Here is a 21,146-nt window from a genome sequence, read left to right as displayed (position 1 = left end):
TACATGCTTCTCTCTTTATAATATGCAGACTTTGAATGGTATTGGTGTACAATTTCTAATTCACACTTGAAAGCTTTCCCTGCAGATTTATTACCTCTGATCATGCCAATAAACATGGATACACGCTTGTCCGTGTTCAAACGGAGCTGGTTTTGGCTTTGGAGGGTGAGTTATGTCCTGGATTATAGAAAGCCCTTTTGTTTGTTTTGTAGTTTTTGTATGGAACTGCCAGTTTTGAAGAACGAAGTCCATTAGTGATCACGGCAAACTATTAATCATTTTTTTTGCAATGCAGAGTCAAATGATGAGTAATCCCAACAGGATGGTTTGTTAAATCTTGGGCTGCTTATGTAGACAAAGTAGGTTTTTTTTTGTGCGTTTACCTGGCAGCACACCACACTGTCCAAATACTGCAGAAAATAGGGCACCATAAGGAAAGGTTAATCTTGCTATTTTAGAACAGTGCTCCTCAAGGCACACCTAATGGTCCAGGATTTAGGGATCATTCAGGTGTGTATAAGGTGTTGCAAAGTTAAAAAAACAAAAACACCTTAAACACACCTAAATTCAACACTGTTAGGTGTGCTTTGAGGAGAGGGTTGAGGAGCACTGCTGTAGAACACAGTGACTTCATCTTCTGCTCCCCAACTCTGTAATCCAGGGCAGTCTGGAGATAAATGAACCTATAATGCATGTTTTTCTTTTGGCCATGTATGACGATAGTATTCTAAAATATCCCAATAATAACAATAACTGCAGCAAACATATTTGTCAGTACCCAGAACACACACACAAAGACAATGTGAAAATGTTTTTCATGACACGTCTGCGAAGTACCATAGTGGTTTCTAAAATGTTTTTCTCTTACTGACCAGCCTCATACAATTTTCTGTTGCCTTCAATAATTCAATTTTTAAATAATCCCTTTTCCTCCTGGACTCCATTGAAATGACCCAAGTCTGATAATGACTCCTTTACATATATTAGAAAAGTCAGCTTTTCTTAAATCTGAAACTTTTGTTTGTGTTTGGTGTGACTCAGTCGCTGTTTATACATTAAACCACACAGACCGATCACTAGATCCTAAACTTTCACCTACTGTAATATCCATTTACAAATCTCCATTTGAGGACACTAAGTCTTTATGAGTTGGCTCCTCAACATGTGCATGGTAAGCAAAATGGCTTCGGACAAAATTTTTTGTTTCGCTTTTGCTGCGTCCTTTTTAGGGCAACATCCCCCCCCAGCCATTCGGCTCAGATGAAATTCGGGGGATGTTCCCAAAGGAGGAGGTCCCTGGACTCGCCTTTCATTATAGAATTTTCTTTTGAATTAAACTTACTCCCCCAGAGTAAGGACGAACAAAGAGGTACAACAGCAGCAGCAGTAGAAGGCACTGGGCTTGGACAGTCATTTTTTGGGGTTTTTATGGTTTTCGTTAAAAATAGAGATCATGCGAGAACAAATGCACAAGTCTAATATCTGCACTTCTGGCACAACCAGCTATTTTGTTTTTTCAGTTCATATCAGGAAGATTAAAGTTGCCCATGATTATAGCTTCCCCTTCAATGTCAATTAGTAGATTATCTAGCTCCTCTATTTGCCCAGGGGAGTCTATAAATCGAGTTACTGTATATTTACCAAATTGTAATGGAACCTAAACTGACTCGATGTTCTCTTCCTAAGCACATTGAACCCTTTTACATTGAGGTCCAATCCATCATGACTACCCCAGAGCAAAATCAGCCCAGTGCTCTAAAAACCCAAAGCACATTTACATTTTTTAATATATATTTTTTTGTATTTTAGTGTTGACAAGGAAAGATTGTTGGGTCTCAAGAAAAGAAGGGTACTTCTTATATATGTATTCCAGGGCTCCAAGGTCCTCAATATGGCCTTGGCCCCACCAAAAGGGTTATCTGAGGATAGGAGATGAGGAAGTCTTTTACGGTTGACTGTTTTAAGTTGTTTTTTTTTTCTCCATATCTGGATAAGCCACGTCGACATTCTCCTGATAATGTACATAGCGATAAAGTACATGTTTTTAAAAATATATAAAAAACACCAGCGTCTAAGCATTTTACTTCATTGCGAACATAAAAGTATTGAAACTTTCTGAATTATAATGCATTATAGTTGATGGAAGGGGATATTGCAGGACAATTTGATAGATTTATCTAAATAATGGAGAAGAAAAACATACCTCATAAAAATGATACACTATTTTGACAGAGCACTAATATTAGGTAGTATAAAGGCACGCAAGCAGGGACCATACTTTGTGTCTTCCATTAAAGGCACTTGCTTTTAAAATCACATTTTTTATATTTTAATCTAGTTTATCCAGTAAACCATAAAAACATTATTTCATCAACATTGTCTCGTTCCTAAAGGACATCCAAATAGTAAAGGTTTGGGGTCGGGAAATGTCAAGCTAAATAATGCCTTAGAATAAGTTTGTTATGGCGCTTTTTATATTGGCAAGCTGTCTTGGATGTGTTTCTGGAACATATGGCTCACTCTCTTGGTTAAAGATTCAGTTATAATGAAATGTTCTAAGGAGTAATAAAAGTCATTGTTTTATCTTCATACTGTCTACTTTCCCCTTCACCCATTAAAAGTTAATCCGTGATGTGGCTTTCCCAACTCATAAGTAATAACTGCCAAGTATCCCTGTTTAGGGCCCAAATGTATCTGTCCCTCTCTCTTTCCCTGATGTTCCTGTTTTCTAAGAGCTTAGAATGTAACTGGCTACGAGCGTATTGCAGTGTTGTACAGCCATACAGTAATGTGTATATAAACTGAAGGAAGCGTGATGACAACTTAAACTGTATCAATTGGCCGTAGAGTCTCCGTAAAGCCGTGCTCATAGCCATGCCCCTACTCGCACCCCATAAAACAAATATTTCTCTGTTGCTGTTAAAGAAACTCATCAGTGTCCCCCCTGAACAAAGTACTTTCATGTAAATGTGTTTAACTTTATTATTCATATTAGTATTCCGACTAGAAGGTTTAAGCTCGCTGTGTAACATCCCCAGATGGTCTCGGCTTCTTCCATTTTATTGGATCCGTTTCACCCGGAGGGAGTCCAACATGTTGGAGTCTGCGTGAGTGCTCACTGTTCCGAGTGATCTATAGTCATCCTTTCGCACATACGCGGAGGATCAGTTATTTCGGTACACTCCTTTACTGTCTTATTTCTGCTCCCTATGATCCTGAAGGGTGTGATTTAACCATGAGGCCGCCTTAAACCTGCTTACTTTTTTTTTGTGCATTGCTTATTTTAGGTTGTATTACCTGATCTCCTGTGCCTAGTTTCCTGATGTGCTATTTTGTGAATATCCTTGGCTTATTCCTGACTTCATATTATCATCTATATTACTGTTCGTGTGTATCTATATATCCAGTGAGTTACCTTGATACGGTTTGCCTTGTTTGCGGTCCTAGATCCTTACCAGAACATTACACACCGGACCTTCATAATGTGGTCAAGGAGCTGAACTCTTGGCAAACTCTCCTTACAACTCTGACCTTAGGAAATAGACCCCTTTATGGGCTGGTTACCAATAAATATGTAGTTTCTAGGGGCCTCTCTGTTTCTAGATAATAATGTTATTGATTGTATGGTTCTTACTGTATATCAGTTTTTAACATTTCTATTCGATTGTACCAGTAACGTTTTTAATTCAACTGACATTTTGATTCATGCCAACTAACAAATAACAGTATTTATGTAATGGCTTATAGCTCCGTTTTGTAACTTCCATATATCATCAATGTTCAGGTAAAACTTTGTTTGGAGAATATATTAAAACAGTCAAAGATGTTTATGGAATGTCTGCCATTAATACATAAATGCTAACGAAAATAATCAGGAAGAAGTTAAGGGTTCCAGAGGGTACGAGCATAAAAAGACTAATTTAAAGTCTCTATTAAGAATTCATGAAAATCTATTAAACTGATGGCACTTAAACGGTGCCTTTTTAGAGAGCCATTTCAATAATGAACAGATTATCTAGAGTCTCATTTCAAAGTTCTTTTTAACAACTGATTCAGTGTGTGGTCCCACCCAATGCCAACATAAACTCATGAAGTAAGAGGGGAAAATGGGACTGTACGTGTGTTTACATGCATTAGTAAACTGAGCATTTTGAATTTTATCTTTTATATACTATGGTTCCATTTTATTCTTTGGCTTAGGTATCCAGTGCTTAAAGGACTAGTTTACCCTCTGTTCAGTGGGCTGTTCACTGAGCATATGTCTCATCACCTCAACTAGCCTTTTGGCACTTTGGAAGACTGTGCCAAGTCAACACAGCCTCCATAGTGCTTTAACTGGCACCACCGGCTGGGGCACTACCCTGGATGCAATCTAGGGCAGCGCCCTAAGGAAGTAGGTCTCTATTGGGCTGCTGTGTATCCAGTGGCAGCAAGCAGCCGGATTATCAAGTAAAGCACAGGGTGCTGTGAGAGCTTATGGAGTTTTCCCAAAATAGCCAGAACACTCTATTACTTATTGTATTGCAATTAATCATTTATTATGCACACTAACTAGATCCAACATTTATAGAAAGTAATTTCATGCTGCAAAGTTCATAAACACATCCCAATAATTTCAGAAATGGACATCACAGGCGGTTTAACAAAAGCCAAAAAAGACTCCAAAGAATGTCTGTGGTGCGTAGCTGGAAAATGGAGCGCATCTAGCATGTATTATAGTATAGTAGTTTGAAAAAAGTCTTCAGTCCATCAAGTTCAAACTTTCACACATACCTACCTCTAAAGTGTGTGAAAGATTGAACTTGATTGACTCTGAAGCTGATTATTGTTGTTGATTTGTATAGCACTGGCATATTCCACAGAGCTGTACAAAGAGTAAATGATCAGGCTGCCACTGTTCCAAACATCTGAGATACACGAGCCGCTCCTTTTAAGTCCAACTGCTTTACTATATCTTTTTTTTTCACTTTAAAGCTTAGCAGTAGCTAGTATCTTGAGCAGTGCTTTTGCTTATTTCTAGTTGCAGCACTAGTGATAATGATCTTATCATAAACAACAAAGTACATAAAACCAGGGGGCTGCGCTAAAACAATTGCACCATCTAGGGACACCACACAGGTAGTGATACTTATGTGTATCTTGGGAAAGTCTTCAATATGATTTGGTGTCCTATACATATAAGAAAAAACACAAATGTTAATAGAACAATAAAAATATTAGTTATATATCAGTGAGGATAAGCCAATATGTTGCACTCACACTTTGATCAGATGGTTACTGTTCTTCTCAAGCAGGTGGCTCCAGCAGAAATGAGAGATAAACCAGGAAGTCAAAAGTTCATATTTTAATTCAACATAAGTATAACAATTCTTATGTAAAAGTTTGTCGCAATTTTACAGATTCACCAGTGAAAAATGTATAACCGCATAAGTCCAGATATTAATTCACCCAATGCCCTTCACCTCTTAAGTGGCTTCATCAAGATGTATCAGATCAGGGCTCCCAGTCCTTCTTTTAAAACCTTCTTCCTGGTTCCAATACGGTCATAAACCACAAAATTAGAATGACCGGTTTAGTCTTTGCCAAAAAACATCCAGCCCAGTTCTGAAACAGCATCTTTGGACAGAGTTCTGAGAAGAAAAAAAGTATGGAGGTGGCTTGGAACCGCTTATGATCCGAGGCATACCACATCATCTGTAAAACATGGTGGAGGCAGTGCAATGGTACGGGAATGCATGGCTTTCAATGGCACTGGGTCACTAGTGTGTGTTGATGTTGTGACAGAAGCAGGCAAATGAATTTTGAGGTGCGTCGGGATATATTGTCTGCTCAGATTCAGCCTAATTCAGCGAAATTGATTAGGCTGCGCTTTACTTTACAGATGGACAATGACCCAAAACATACTGCAAAAGCAACTCATGAGTTTTTAAAGAGGTTGAATATTCTCCAGTGGCAGAGTCAATCACCTGATCCTGATCAAGCGTGCATTTCAGATGCTAAAGACAAAATTTAAGCCAAAAAGACTCGCCTGAAGACAGGTATAGTAAAGGCTTGGCAAAGCACCACAAAGGAGGAAACACAGAGTTTGGTGTCCATGCGTTCCAGACTTCAAGCAGTCATTGTCTGCAAAGGAGTCTCGACAAAGTATTACAAAAAAACTTTTTATGATTGTGTTGGTTTGTCCAATTACATTTGAGCCCCTAAAATATTTCCTAAATATTTCATAGGGTATTTTTGTTCAACCCCTAGAATTAAAGCTAAAAGTTGCATTTCAGTTGTTTCATTTTAAATCCATGTACAGAGCCAAAATTATGGAAATTGTGTCAGTGCCCAAATATTTCCGGACCTAACTTTATATTCTCACAGAGGGATATAACAGAGGGATTTTTATCTATTTGAAGAAAAGTCTTATTTTTATCTAGTTCAAGACAGTAGATGTGTATAGTGTGGCTCTAATAACACCGGGCTGTGTGGGTAAATCTTCAGTATTTTATTTTTAGCAAGTGAAATTGAAATCATTTGTTGAATTATGTGGTCATGCATTCTTATGGAATGGTCCGTTACTAATAAACAGTGAACATGCTTAATGCAAGATGCATAATGTTTTTCTGTTTGTGCTGCAATTATCTTTTGGGAACATTGCTAGAGATCAAATAAACGATGTAGGAAGAAGCTAAACATATTTTTATAAGAGATGGAAAACAGGTTGTATAACCTTGTTTTTCTATTCACGTTATGTAATATCAGGTTTTTGTTGATAGAAGTCAAATTTAGGTATTTTTCTGTTTTGTTAGTGGTTAGTGAGTACAATTGTTCCCTTTTTAAGTACACATGCACACTATATGGACAAAAGTATTGGGACACCTGACCACTACACCAACATGGACTTTTATGACATTGCGTTCATAAAAAGTACATAGACATTAATATGTAGTCGGTCCCCCTTTGCAGCTGTAACAGCTTCCACTGTTCTGGGAAGGCTTTTCATAAGATTCTGGAGTGTTTGTGTGGGAATTTTTGCCTAGTCATCCAGTAGAGTATTTTTGTGGTCAGGCGTTGATGTTGGACAAGAGGGCCTGGCTCTCCATTCTAGTTCATCCCAAAGGTGTTCGATATCCAACTATATCTTTATGGACCTTGGCTTGTACACTAGGGCACAGGCATGCTAGAATACAAAAGGGCCTTCCCCAAACTGTTCCCGCAAAAATTGAAAGCATAGCATTGTCCAAAACGTCTTGGTATGCTGAAGCATTAAGCTTTCCGTTCAGTGGAAGTAATGGGTCGAACCCCTGAAAGACAGCTCCATACCATTATCCTTCCACCAAACTTTACAGTTGGAACAATGCAGTCAGGCAGATAATGTCCTCCTGGTATCTGCCAAGTCCACACTTGCCCCTCAGACTGACAAACAGAAAAGCATCACTCTAGAGAACATGTCTCCACTTCTCCAGAGTGCAGTGGCGGCAAGCTTTACATCACTCGATCCGATGCCTGGCATTGTACTTGGTGATATGAGGCTTACACGCAGCTGCTCGGCCATGGAAAGCTATACCATGAAGCTGCCGCCACACGGTTTTTGTGCTGATATTACATGATATAAGACATTTATATCATGTTGAGCTAAGGAGCTACTAAACCAGAAATTGCTTAGCCCCAGGTCTGTGTTTTATTGCAAAACTGACCTACTCCAAATAAATGCTTCAGACTCTGGCTGACTTCTGCAGGATTAACTGTATTTTTATAAATGTCCCCTTCTGTGACCAGTAACTAATTCTATGTAAGCTCACACTGTTTATGCCAGAAGATGAAAACATCTGTAAAAACTAGACTAATCATATAAAATGCATTCTGTTTTTCTCACGTCATTCTGGACTACATGAAAACGAGTGTGTGGTGATGGTTCCATGATTTACCAAACCTTATTGGAACTCTGCTGCTGCTGTACCGCTTTCTAAGGTGGCTAGAAATATTGCTTTCTATTAGTGTGGAGGGCTTGAAATCACCTTTAGTTCATTGCCATTAACCCCTATATTATAAAATCACATTTTTTTATAGTGTAACACAATGTCATCAGTAAAACAATATGATTAACTTACAGGACCAGAATACAGTAGATCGTTTGAGGGATTGGTAGGAGTGCATTAGAAATCTTAGTCCCATTGGAGGCTCCAGTGTAACAACTGTTTGCTGTTTCCCCAACCCGATTCAGCCATACTACTATGTTTTGCTTCATTATTAAAATGAATTCTTGTCTATGACAGTACCAGACATTTCTTCCCTAAAGGTTGCCTCCCAGTCTTGTAGTTTATGTGTAAGGTAAGAGTTAGGAAACTCAGTAACTTAAATTAGTACTTCTCCCGAGGTGATCATGCAGGTATTGCTGTGGAGTAAGTAGAATCTATGGAATGCTGCTTTCAGGCTGCATGACACTTTTTTTTTTTTTTTGTGGGGAAGTAGGTCCACAGGAAGCCACATGAACATTTTTTATGGCTCAGTAACCCATAGAGATATAATTTTACCTATTGTCTCCTTGTTCCAGCTTGTACTGCTTCCAGTACCCGAGAAGCTGTCTGCCAGAGGGTTGACAGGCCACTAAGTGCTGAGCCAAAAGCATGACACCCTGAAGGGCCAAGAAAATGTCCTACTGGTGTCTCTACAGCTGCTTTGCACATTCTCTCCAAGTGCTTTTAGAACTCATTTATTTTCTGTATTGCCTGCCACTGCACAAATGTGAATAACTTATTTCTTTGCTCAGACTAGGAGGCTGGTGATGGTCCATTGGCAGGGGGAGGTATTGGAAGCTGGAGGGCCACCATAATATTAGTAGCAAATAGGATAATTAACCTACTTAATATTTTAAGTTCAGCTTAGCAATAGAAAACATTTCAGCTCGATCTTCCTTTTTGTTAATAAATATGTTGCATGGGTGAAACCAACCTTTTTTTTTCTATGTGCTTTATATGCAATATACAGAAAAAGCACATATAATAAATGCTTGCAAAAACAGTTTGTTAGATGTTACATTGTTGCCGCTCATCATTCGTATCAGAGTTCACGTAGTACCATTAACCAATACATATAGCATGATACAGATTGAATGAGAAACCTGGGGGAAATAATGGATTGTTCCAGTTGAAAATAATATGCATTTGATTTAAGAATGCATTTTCCTGGTGGAAAATGCGAAAGAAACAAATGGGTTTATTTTCCATTTGCACCTTTTGTGCCTCTGAGGGTTGAATCTTCACTTCTCTCTCAAAGAAGTGGTGAAGAGAAATTAAATAGCTATGAACAGCATGATAGGTCAAAGTGACCTTACATAAACACCTTCAAATGAGACACATTGGCAACTGGCTCATGCAAGCTAATGCTCTTTTTATAGATTTATGCAGCCTGAGCTTGCATTTAAAGCCTTTCATAGTTCCTATTACACACCTTAACACACACTTAGATCTTGTCTTTTTGTAATAATCTTCACAGTTTTTATTTCATAAAAGTTTTTATGAAGTATGCTTATCTGAACATTAAACTTTAGCATGAGGCTTTGGTTAGAATTAGAACATAGCTGAGATACATGGAAGTCGTTTGCTACACCGACAAACTATACTCTCTTACTTTATCTGTGCTTTGTCTACTGTAGACCTTCATGGTGTTTATACAGTATGGCATGCAAATAACTCCATGATATCTTTCACTTGCTTACCCCCTTCCCCAAAATGTTTCACACTGCTTTAATACTATATCTTTGCCGGTGCATGCTAAATAAAATACTCTTGAAAAATGACATAATTATCAACTCCATCTCCTCCTGTTCTTGTGACAATTTCTGACATCAGAGAAGAAGATCGGTGTTAGGAGAGCTTACGTCTGCAGACTGCTTTATAAAACAAAACATAGTACAAGTGGAAAGTTTATTAAAAGGAATAGACGTTATAACAACAAGTCAGAGGCTTAAATCATTTTTGCTTTACTTTTCTAATTGGTACATCCCCCGAGCAAAAATGTTAGGTTAATACAGTGAGGGAATTTAACCTTTAACCCCTTAAGGACCGGGCTTATTTTTTCTTTTTGTACCCTGTGGGACCGAGGCTGTTTTAACACTTTTGCGGTGCTTGTGTTCAGCTGTAATTTTCTCCTCACCCATTTAGTGTACCCACACATGTTATATATTGTTTTTTTCAGGGCAAGATGGGCTTTCTTCAGATACCATATGTTTTGATCATATCACCTTATTTACTATAAAAAAAAATAATAAAATGTGAAAATTTGAAAAAAACACCTTTTTATGACTTTTCTTTGAAAAATCTTTTACTCACCTACAAAAGGAAGTAAAAAAAACTAGCTAAATAGATTCTGCTATTTGTCCTGAGTTTAGGAAATACCCAATGTTTTTATGTTTTTTTGCTGTTTTTTGTAAGTTATTGGGCAATAAGTACAAGTAGCGTTTTATGATTTCCAAACCTTTTTTCCAAATCTGGTACTTCTGCCTCCATCTCCTCTTTGGAATATCTTTGAAGCCGGTGAACTCAATTAATCCCCATCAAACCATATATTTTTGAAAAACAGACACCCCAGGGTATTTCAAATGCTGGTATTTTAACCCCTTCCATGCACTAATCATACAACCACACTTTGTCATAGTATTTTTTTTTTTTTTCACACAAATTCTAATTTAGTTATAAAGGTCCTGGTATATGTCACTGTCACACAACACTCCAATATGTGTTCAGCAACATCTCCTGAGTATGGTGATACCCCACATAGGTTTGTCAGATTGTTTGGCTGGTAAAAGGCTACTTTTGGGACATGCGTAATTCAGGTAGTCATTTGGTCATTCTGCCTCCATCTCCTCTTTGGAATATCTTTGAAGCTGACTACTTCAATTTACCCCATCAAACCATATATTTTTGAAAACTAGACGCCACAAAGTATTTCAAATGCTGGTATTTTAACCCTTTTATGCATGAGATTCTACCACCTGCCTTTCCCAAAATTTTATTTTGTATTTTTTTTTTCCACACAAATTGTACTTCAGGCATGAATTCATAGCTCCTGGTATGTGTCACTATCAAACAACCCCCCAATGTGTGTTCAGCAACATCTCCCGAGTGCACTGATACCCCACATGCATGGGTTTGCTTTTTTTCTCTATTTTGGTCAGTCTCTACCTATGCCCTATCTTTGAGCCCTGCCACTCCAATTTACCCCATCAAGCCATTTTTTTTATTAAATTAGACACCCCTTGGTTATTTGAAGTGCTTTTATTTTAACTCATTGTATGCTGAGATTTTTTTTTAGAAATTTTAGCACTTGCAAAAAAATAATAAACTTTTTTTTTTTTTTTTTTTTTACACATTTTGCTGGTACTGGATGGTTCCACTGGTGACATCACTGCATATTCTTTGATATATTTCTTTGAGTTTCATCACACTATTTTGTATTATCTTTTTCCCTCATGTACATGTGCATCAATATGGTTAAGTCTGTATTTTTTAGTGTTGTATGTTCACATGCATTATGCAGGTAGGCGAGATAGTATATCTAGTTGAAGTGATGTCACAGACAGGAGAGGGCTGGGGTTTTGAATGACTGGGCTTTGTCGTTAAGCAGCACCACGGTCTCATTAAAACTTTAAATGTAGCTTTTTAGGTGACAGGGAATATTGAGAGGTTTTTTTTCACTTTTGCATGAAGCCACACTTATCTGGGGATGTCTGAATTTAGTTCAACCAGCATCCTTAATTAAATTAAATTTTAAATGCTACGTTGATTTTATTGTTGTAGACATGATCCTGTATCAATCTTAGATCTTCTTTTCTGCTATCTATACATATTGAAATCACTTAGTCTTTTCTGATACTTGTTACCCGGCAAATATTTCACTATTTTAGTAGTCCTCCAAAAAAATATATAAATGGAGCACTACAAGTGTTCTTGAAATTGCTCGTTTCTAACTTTCTGGGCATGTGATCTTTTCTGCTTTATTTAAATAGTTTCCTTTAAAAAAGTTAATTTACCAAACATTCTAACATAGAAGTAATAGTTTTGCTACACAATGACCTTTCAAAACAAATACATCTTTTCATTGATGTTAGCTAGGTGTACTTTTAATTATTACACCTAATGGGAAGATATTTGGTATAACACATTCTTTTAAAAAAATACGACCACATTACATTTTATAAATAAGGACAGTATTGTTCTTTTGAAAATATGAACCCAGAGGTATGACTCTGGGTAACATAACATATTTGTCAAGTTTAGTTATCTTTGAAGAACACATGTGTCTGACATACTTTAAACTCAAAGCGTAATGCCTGTAATGCCTGAATTTCCTTGAAGTCAGCCAAAGGTGGTGTCTTAAGCTTAGCTAGAAATCTTATTTTAATTCCACATCTGCGTTGAGAGTCATACAGGCACGTTCCTGTGTTTCAAAATGCCTTGCTTGTCTTTTGCCATAACCTTTTTATTTTTTTACATACAGCCTTGCACAGAACTGTATGCATACAGAATTTGCCACATGAGGTTGTAAGGGACAAAAACCAAACTTATTAAATAAAATACACTGGATAAAACAGGCTGTGGTCTTTTATTTAGTTTACCCACAAACAATAACGGTCAATGTAACCGTTCAATAACTTCATAACAAATATAAATAACTATATAGAAGCCCTTGGCCCGTACCCAGAACATCCAAAACTGAATTTAAGTACCTTGCCAACTACCCTAAAAGCCAGCAGGCATCACTTTTTACAGTTTTTACAATATTTACAGTTCACCCCATTTGTTATAGGGCAACTTTACCCCAATCAAAAACCATGACAAAATATTGAAATGAAAAATATTATTATTATTATTATTTATTGTTTTATATAGCGCCATCAAATTCCGTAGCGCTATATAAAACAATATATCACAATATGGGCTGGCGGGAGTGTTGCATTTTCATCAGCTCTTCCATGCTGTCTTCAGCTCACCTGCCTCACTGCTACTCACCAGACACAAGGTCGGTGCAGACAATGTAGCGCTTCCCTTAGTAAGTGAACAGGCACCCTCCTAACTCCATTTATAAGTAAAATTCTCACCAATGGCGTAGGGCGAGACACCCACGAGGCAGCGCGGCTAAAACCTTCTTATGTTACATAACATCGGACCGTTATGGAACCTATTTTTTGTTTTTATATTTAACATTTGACCTCAGCTTGCCCCCACAACCTCATGTCACCCTGCCCTAAAGGTGGAGGTTTTTTAAACTATAAGTAAAAGATAACATTTTACTTTAAGTTTAGGAAGTGAAATATTTTTCATTTAATCAGACATCAGAAATTTTGATTCCTAATACAAGCCTAAAGACCTGGTTCAAGACAATAAATATATACAAAAAAAGCCCAAAACCTAAAGCAACAGTTAGTTGCCTTATGCCTGCAGAGAGGCCTGCAAAACAAAAAGGACTTCCCTTTGGCGTAGAAAATGGTTATCGCTGTAGTGACTGTTTACACAGAACTTCTAGACAATTAATATGTTCATACCTAAAGTAGAATGTGTGTGGGAGAAAACGCTAAGAAATTACTACCACAAAGTCTGACAAAGGTTAGTAGTAGAAAAAATGCATGGAGAGGTTTAAAATACTACCAATAGAAATACTTTGGGTGTCTAGTTTGAATAATATATAGATTGATGGAGGGTAAATTGAACTGACCGGCTTCAACAATGTCCAAAATAGGACATGGGGCAGAATGACCAGTTTTTGAAAATAAAAAATTCGAAATAACAATATGCTACTAATTGTCCTATAACTTGCTAAAAAAAACAAACAAACATACAAACAAAAAATAATCTTAACCGTTTCATGATTGAATGTGGTGAACAAATATTTATTTGCAAACTTTAACATTGCAATATAATCCTACAATTGCAATAAGAAATAAAGGGTAGGTTTGTAGAAACAAACATATTTCTTTGAATGGATCTTTTTTTACTGTTCTGTTAAGATCAAACTGACCGTGAAACAAAATTTTCAGTGATTTACAACAGTCGTAATATGTTTAGGCAATCAAGTATCCAGTTTGTATATGTTGTGAGCCATTGGAGATGCAGTTATTAAACCTTAAAAAACATGTTAGCTATGTACAATAACTATACTTGACATGAAACGAATGGACTTTCTCAATTGTGCCAAGTTTAACTTTAGTATATATACAATTCTTTATTTGGTGAGAGACCAAAAGGATCAAAACTATATTTTTCTTACTTTGACTCATCTCGATTGAAATCTAACAGTATTGTTATACTCATCTGTCAACTTGAATGTGTTTAGATTTTGATTTGCTAGGTGTATTGGAGATATGTTTTACATTAAAATGTAAGCACTTTATATGAAATTGATGATGATAGCTTCCTTTATAACTAAGGTAGGTTTACTTCAATAGACTTTGTGTATGAATTCAATTTGAAAAGGTTTGTTCAACCACAATGAAAATTTGTTTTTTTAGTCTATATTGTAAGATCCTTTAGCAGGGACTTCGTCAAGTTGTATTTCAGTAAGTCTGGATTGTTATATGATGGCAGTGTTTAAATCAATGAATAATACTATTATGGATCATTTTAATATAGAAAATAATGTTCTTTTGCAGTCAAGCATTTACAAATAACTAATCTCTTCTAACTGTTGCCTAATCTACTTTAAGGAGCCTCCAAGAGTGCTATATCTCCATGAAGTTATGAAAAATGAAGGTGCATGGACCATCCTTCCAGTGATACCACAGTAAGTGATGTAACTTTTTTTACTGGACCAAGGCTAAACATTTTTCATTACACAGGGAGGCAGTATTCATGAGTATGTACCAATGCATCCGAGTGTACTCGTACCGTTTGAGTTTGTATTAGTGGGTCTGAGAATAGTCAGCGCAGTCAAGAGTGCCTAGTATGTTTCTTTCTGTCAGTTTGGTCAGTGGATAAGTCTAATGAAAGCCCCTATCACAACTTTGGCAAGTGTGGTTTTATGTCAATACATTTGTATTAAAAGGGGGGGTTAACTATTCCATTGTTTTATTAGGGAGTCTAATTTTAATTTACCGTATTTGCTGAATTATTAGATGACCCTGATTATAAGACCCCCCCCAAATTTTAATATTTTGGAAAAAAAGAAAAAGCCTGAATATAAGACTACCCTATAAGAAAAATGTTTTACTAGTAAATATTCACATGTAAACAAATTTTCATATTTAATAAAAACTATGATTGAGAAAAATGCATTTTTTGTTTTAATTTCCTTTTATTTGCCAATTTGCCCCCCAGAATTGCCTTATACCCCCTTATATGCCACTCTGCACCCCAGAATTGCCATGTACCCCCTAAATGCCACTGCCTCCCTGATATGCCATATGCCACTCTGCCTCCCAGATATGCCTCTGGACCGCCCTATTTGCCACCCTGTCCCCAGATAGGCCTTATACTCCCTATATGCAACACTGCCTCCCAGATATGCCTTATACCCCCTGTATGCCATATTGCCTTCCAAATATGCCTTTTAATCCCCTATATGCCACTCTGCCCTGAGATATGCCTTATACACCCCTATATACCACTCTACCTCCCTGATATTCTTTTTGACCCCCTATATGCCACTCTGCCTCCAGAAAGCTGCTGCTGCCGGCACCTCCGCTGGGCTTCTATGAATGAGCACCGGAAGGTCATGTGATGCCGGCGCTCCGTCATAGAACCCGCAGCAGCGGCGGTTGTCTGCGCGCATCACACAGACCTCCACCGGCTGCCAGAGAGGAGGATCCAGGTCCCCTTCAGCGCTGCGGGCGATCTGGATCTTAGTCTTGTAGTCAAGACCTCTATTTGTCTGATTACAAAACGACATCGAATATAAGACAATTGTTATTTTTCAGAGCATTTGCTCTGAAAAAACCTCTTTTTATAATCAAGCAAATACGGTATATATGATATCAGCTTTGTTATTGTTCATCTTGGACCAGACACTGTAGCAGTCTTACTTGGAATTACTAACCAGTCCTTTGTCCTATTATACCTACTCATGTTGCGGTCTCTGCATATAACAAAGCCTTAGAAAGCCTAATCAGTTCACTCTTTAGAAGAAGTATCCTGTCATCTTTTCTGATGTCTAATAGCTGAGTGCTAACTCCCTACATCTCAAAGTTTCGTAAAACTGCTGCAAATGTAGGTCTGCCACGTAAAGGGTCACTGCTCTCCTCAACTGCGCAAACCCTGCAACCTTTGGAGGGCTTGTTATGGGGACTGGAGCTAGAGGCATCTTCATACTTGATTTACCCGTGGGCCTTGTTTAGTGACGGTCCATATCTGACAAATCAGCAGTGGAATTCTGCCCTATAAAGAATATTTTCAGTAATTTTATGTAATACTCTGTGGAGCATGGCCTAAAGCTAGAGAAGTTGGAGAATCTTGAAAACAAGTCACACAAAATGTTTTTGCAGGGCTCTCTACGCTCTTGAATCACTGTGCAATATACATTTGGGAAGTAGACACTCACAGGAACCTCTTACCACATACACAAGGGAGTTCTCTCTGAGACAACTGTGAGTGGTAAGATGATTAAGGGAAGCATGCGTAGGTATAAGTGTCATTTGGATGAAAGTACTTTTCGTGTTTGGCTAGGTACAGTTTGAGTACGGAGCCGAGTGTGATCAGTGTGTTTGCGTATTTTTGATAGATATGATCAGTGTGGCAAAATGTCTTAAAATGGGTTTGCCTCAGTAACGCTAAGTGTGTTAGTGTATCAATGTCTCATAAAATGGTCCCACTTTGCTGCAATCAAATATGATATATATTATTTGTTTCACAGAAGTGTACAATCATTATGGAGTATGGAGTATTTGGTATTATTTTAAAAAAAAAAAAAAAAAAGGTCAGACGGGCTCTGTTCAAACAAGCTGACAATCGGAATGTTGTGCTGTTAAATGAACCTTCCCAGGTTTTCGTTATTGGGTAGGCTCAGGAAGAGGAAATTATCAAACTTTACTTCATCAGTAAAAGAAGTTAGCGCAGCACAAGAAATCATTAATATTAAGATAAAAACCTGAACGGTACAGCTGCATGTCAGTCGACGTGAAGAATTTATGCAAACCTATTACTTGTGTGTCTCCTCTGCTAATGTCTTTGTCTGAAGCAAATGTGAATTTAATTTGCTGCTTCTGCGCCTGGTTCCATTTTCCCAAACATGATTGAAATCTTTATAGCTGGGCAGGGAGCCATAAAGCGTAACATAAATGTAACTATTTTTTGTATATGAAGTGAGTTTCTTTAAAGCTCTGTGTATTCATGTTTGTACTTCGCACATCCAGCCAGTCACATTTTATAGAGCAGCTCTATCTGAGATTACTGTATATTTGGAACAATGATTGTTGACTGGCAGGGCACTTAGCTTTGGAAGTTTGCTGTCAGGAGTCATTGCTAGATTGCAAAGCCATAGCCATTAGATACGTCCTTGGTGCTTATAGAAGTACAACTCCCATAATGCTCAACTGGACGAATACTAAAGAAACGGAAGGTTCTTCAACTAGAATTAGAAAGTGACCTATTAACTAAACTATACATGTGTTAGAGCAATGGTTGGGAAACCCAGCTTAGATCCCCACTACATTCAGTATCACTTATACTCAAGTTAATAACTTACACATAAAACAACTAGCCCTGAGAGATACCGATTAAAAACTCACAAATAATGACACTTAATGACAATGTATGCAGTATTATATTAGAAATGTTAACAGGGTGATACAGTTTATAGCTTAATTTGCTCATTTGTGTATTTTCAGAAATTGAAATGTATGCATTGTTCAGAGGGAGAAAATGTTAAACATTTTGATTTTTTTTCGTACAAATAGGTCTGCAAGCTGTCGACCTGTAAAATTCTTAGTTTTTGATAGTTTTTAAGAACCTGCAAAATGTAATACTTACAGCAGAACAGAGGGAAGCCATCATTATAGCAGAACAGAATACTGTATTTTTGGTGCATTCTGAACTCATTAACAATCTCAATGTCAGGAACTGGGTCCATACAGATGACTGTAATGACCCAGAGCACCCAAAGATGGTGTTCAGGAGTTATTGCGGAGTTAGACAGGGCCTGGTGCAGCGCGACTGCACTCAATCGGGAGTTGAGCATCTAGGGTTGTGCAGCCACATACCCGCACCCTGACATAACAGCGGATGTAGTCCAGAACAAAGCAGGACTCAAGCAGGCATGAGACATAGCCCTAGAATCATGTGCAGGATGTTGCAGGATAGGAATATGGAAGCTAAACAGAGTACAGGAGAAACATAGCAAGCAAGGGGAACAGAGAAAGGAGCATAACAGACAAAGCATACATAAATACAGGACTAGCCTAGGAATATGTGATAATTGGAGATTCTGTCACATCTTATGGCCATAATATGCTTAGCCCACCACTACGCCAAAGTACTCCAATATACGGTGGGTCTTAACGCTAAACCCTGCCTACGGAAGTACTAATAAACTGAACATTGAATCTATACTCAAAACCAAGAAGGACATACCTTTAGACTGCTGACTGAGACAAACAGAACACACAGGTGGGGCACACCTTATAAAGGAAAAAGAGCTGAAGCAAAGTGCAGAACAAGAATCCAGGAATCAGAGGTTCAGGACAGAACATACGGGAATCCAGCAGTGGACCATAGCAAGATAGGGAAACAAGACATGCAGCTCTGCAACCTGGGTGGGGCCTGACAGTCAACACTACCAGAAATGTCTGATTCTTCTGATTTCCTTTTTTAGGTTTTTAGCATACATTTAAAAACTATACTTTTTTGTGTTTTCTAATGGGAAAAAAAACACTTCTCCCACTTTTTTCATTTACACTAAAAGGACCTTACAGGGCATTGGGAGAATGGGATGCTTCAATGTTTAAGATAAATTAACCTTTGCATGTTCCTTTGAGACCCTCTTAACTAAATGCCCCCTGCGCAGAGGTGATAAACTAGTAATGCAGTGTATTAATCAAACACTTCCCAATCACAAAAAAAATTCTGGCTATAGCTTGCTCATAACAAACTTATATTGTTATTTCCTTGCATGCATTCTCCTATTTGAGAGGATAAAAGCAACTAAAAAGGAAAAAGGCATCTTTACAGCGGTAGATCAAAATCAGGCGGGTCCTTTGGGCAATGCTGTTACAAGGGGCCCCTCCAATATAATTATTTCTTCCTCGGCTGCTCCAAAAAGCAGGGCACTCTCTGTGAAAAAGAAATGCCTGTTTCTATGTTCTTCTGTTTTTACCTAGTTGTCACAATTCAATGTTTCAGATCACCCAAGTAATTTTCATATAAGACAAAGGCATCAAGCCTAAACACAAAATGCAACTTTGAAATGATCATTTCTTTTTTACATAGAGCGCTAACCAAGACCTATATCGCTTGTGAAAAAGTAATTGCCACATTAACCTAATAACAAGTTGTGCCACCTTTTGGTTGGCAACAACTACAATGAAATGTTTCCAATAGCCAGCAATGAGTCGTTTAAATTACTGTGGATGAATTTTGGCCCACTCTTGGCAGAATTATTTTATTTCAGCTACATCGGATCGGATCTGTTTCGAGTCAGGACTTCAAAAACCTTCATTTTGTTTCTTATGAGCCATTTAGAGGTGGACTTGCTTGTGTGCTTCGAATTATTGTGCTGCTACATAACCCAACTGCATTTGACTTTATAGAAAGTCGCCCAGTTCCTGAAGCAGCCAAGTAGCCTCAGACAATCAGACTACCGCTACCGTGTTTGACTGTTGGTATCATGTTCCTATTGCGGAATTCTGTGTTAGTTTTGCACCAGATGTAATGGGACCCATGTCTTCAAAAAAGTTCTGCTTTTGACTTTTCAGTCCATGTAATATCATGCCAAAAGTCTTTGGGGTCATTAAAATATTTTTTGGCAAATGTGAGACAAGTCTTTATGTTCTTTTTGGTCAGCAGTGATTTTTGCCTTGCAACTCTTTCATGGATGCCATTTTTGCACAGTCTGCTTCATATTGTGGAATTGTGAACATTGACCTTAACTGGGGCAGTTATTTACATGTTAGTCTGGGTTATTTTGTGACCTCCTGGATGAGCCATCGATACTCGGAGGAATTTTGATTGGCCGGCCACTCCTGGGAAGGTTCATCGCTTTGTAATCCTTTCCAGGCTGAAATATGTCAATGACTTTGTTTCCCATCAATTACTTTTTCACAGGGCCATGTAGGGTTGGATAGTTTTTTTTCTATATGTGAAATCATTATTTAAACACTGCATTTTGTGTTTACACGAGTTAACTTATATTAAAATTAATTTGATGATCGGAAAGATTTAAGTGTGACAAATAAGCAAAAAAAAGAAAAAGTAAACAAATACTTTTTCACAGCACTGTATATTATATATATTTGTTTTGTCTTAGGACTATTTGCTATTTAAACATCATCTATTCTGAATAGCGTGCTGTAAGTTTGTCATATATGTAATTAAAGTAAAGGTTTGGAATGATTTCAAAGGTTTGGAATGATGTTCCGTTTAGTTACAAAAGTCTAAGATGCTTTCCTGGCCAAAAGTATAAATGAGGCAAAATGTTACTTGATTGAATAATTGGTTCTGGTAAATGTTTGGACAGTCAACAGTATTAGGAATGACATTTTGTTCCGTGAACTGTCATTTTTTGAGAATATATTTATTGATTATGTCTTGGAACAATTTGCTTGTTTTTGTTTTTTCTTGATTATTTAACCAAATGTGGAAGGCCATCCGTGATGGAGAAAATACATGTTGCTGTGGTTTTGTCATGTATGCAATTAATGCTTATGAGTGCTAAATGAACTCTGCTTTCTAAAATAGAGGATATAATCAATTACTTTGTTTCTGAAAACGCAAGGAAATAGCTTTTAGGGTTTATTTTCTGAATGGCAGAAAATTCTGCATTGAGCAAAAGTATAAATTTTTCATAACTGTGCAATCAGTATTGCTGTATTTTGTATTGTACTAATCTTTTTTTTCATTATGTTAAGTTGCATTAATGTTGAAAAATATTTGGCTCTATTTGACTAAGTGGCCACCACATCACCCAGTACAACAAGCACAGTGTGTCTGCTTTGTAGTGCAGACAAAAAAAAATAATGT

The 21,146-nt window shown here is 37.4% G+C and overlaps 1 protein-coding gene across 1 annotated transcript in view; it reads left to right on the top strand.

The window, feature by feature from the left end:
• Window positions 1-21,146, top strand: part of B3GLCT (beta 3-glucosyltransferase) — a 93,630-nt gene that overhangs the window by 16,678 nt on the left and 55,806 nt on the right. The window contains exon 4 of the mRNA XM_053456062.1: window positions 14,687-14,763. Coding sequence (XP_053312037.1) covers window positions 14,687-14,763 — 77 coding nt within the window. The remainder of the gene's footprint in view (window positions 1-14,686; window positions 14,764-21,146) is intronic.

The sequence above is a fragment of the Spea bombifrons genome, chromosome 2 (genome assembly GCF_027358695.1).
Source record: "Spea bombifrons isolate aSpeBom1 chromosome 2, aSpeBom1.2.pri, whole genome shotgun sequence".
NCBI classification, from domain to species: Eukaryota; Metazoa; Chordata; class Amphibia; order Anura; family Pelobatidae; genus Spea; species Spea bombifrons.
This window is presented reverse-complemented; position numbering and strand designations above follow the sequence as displayed.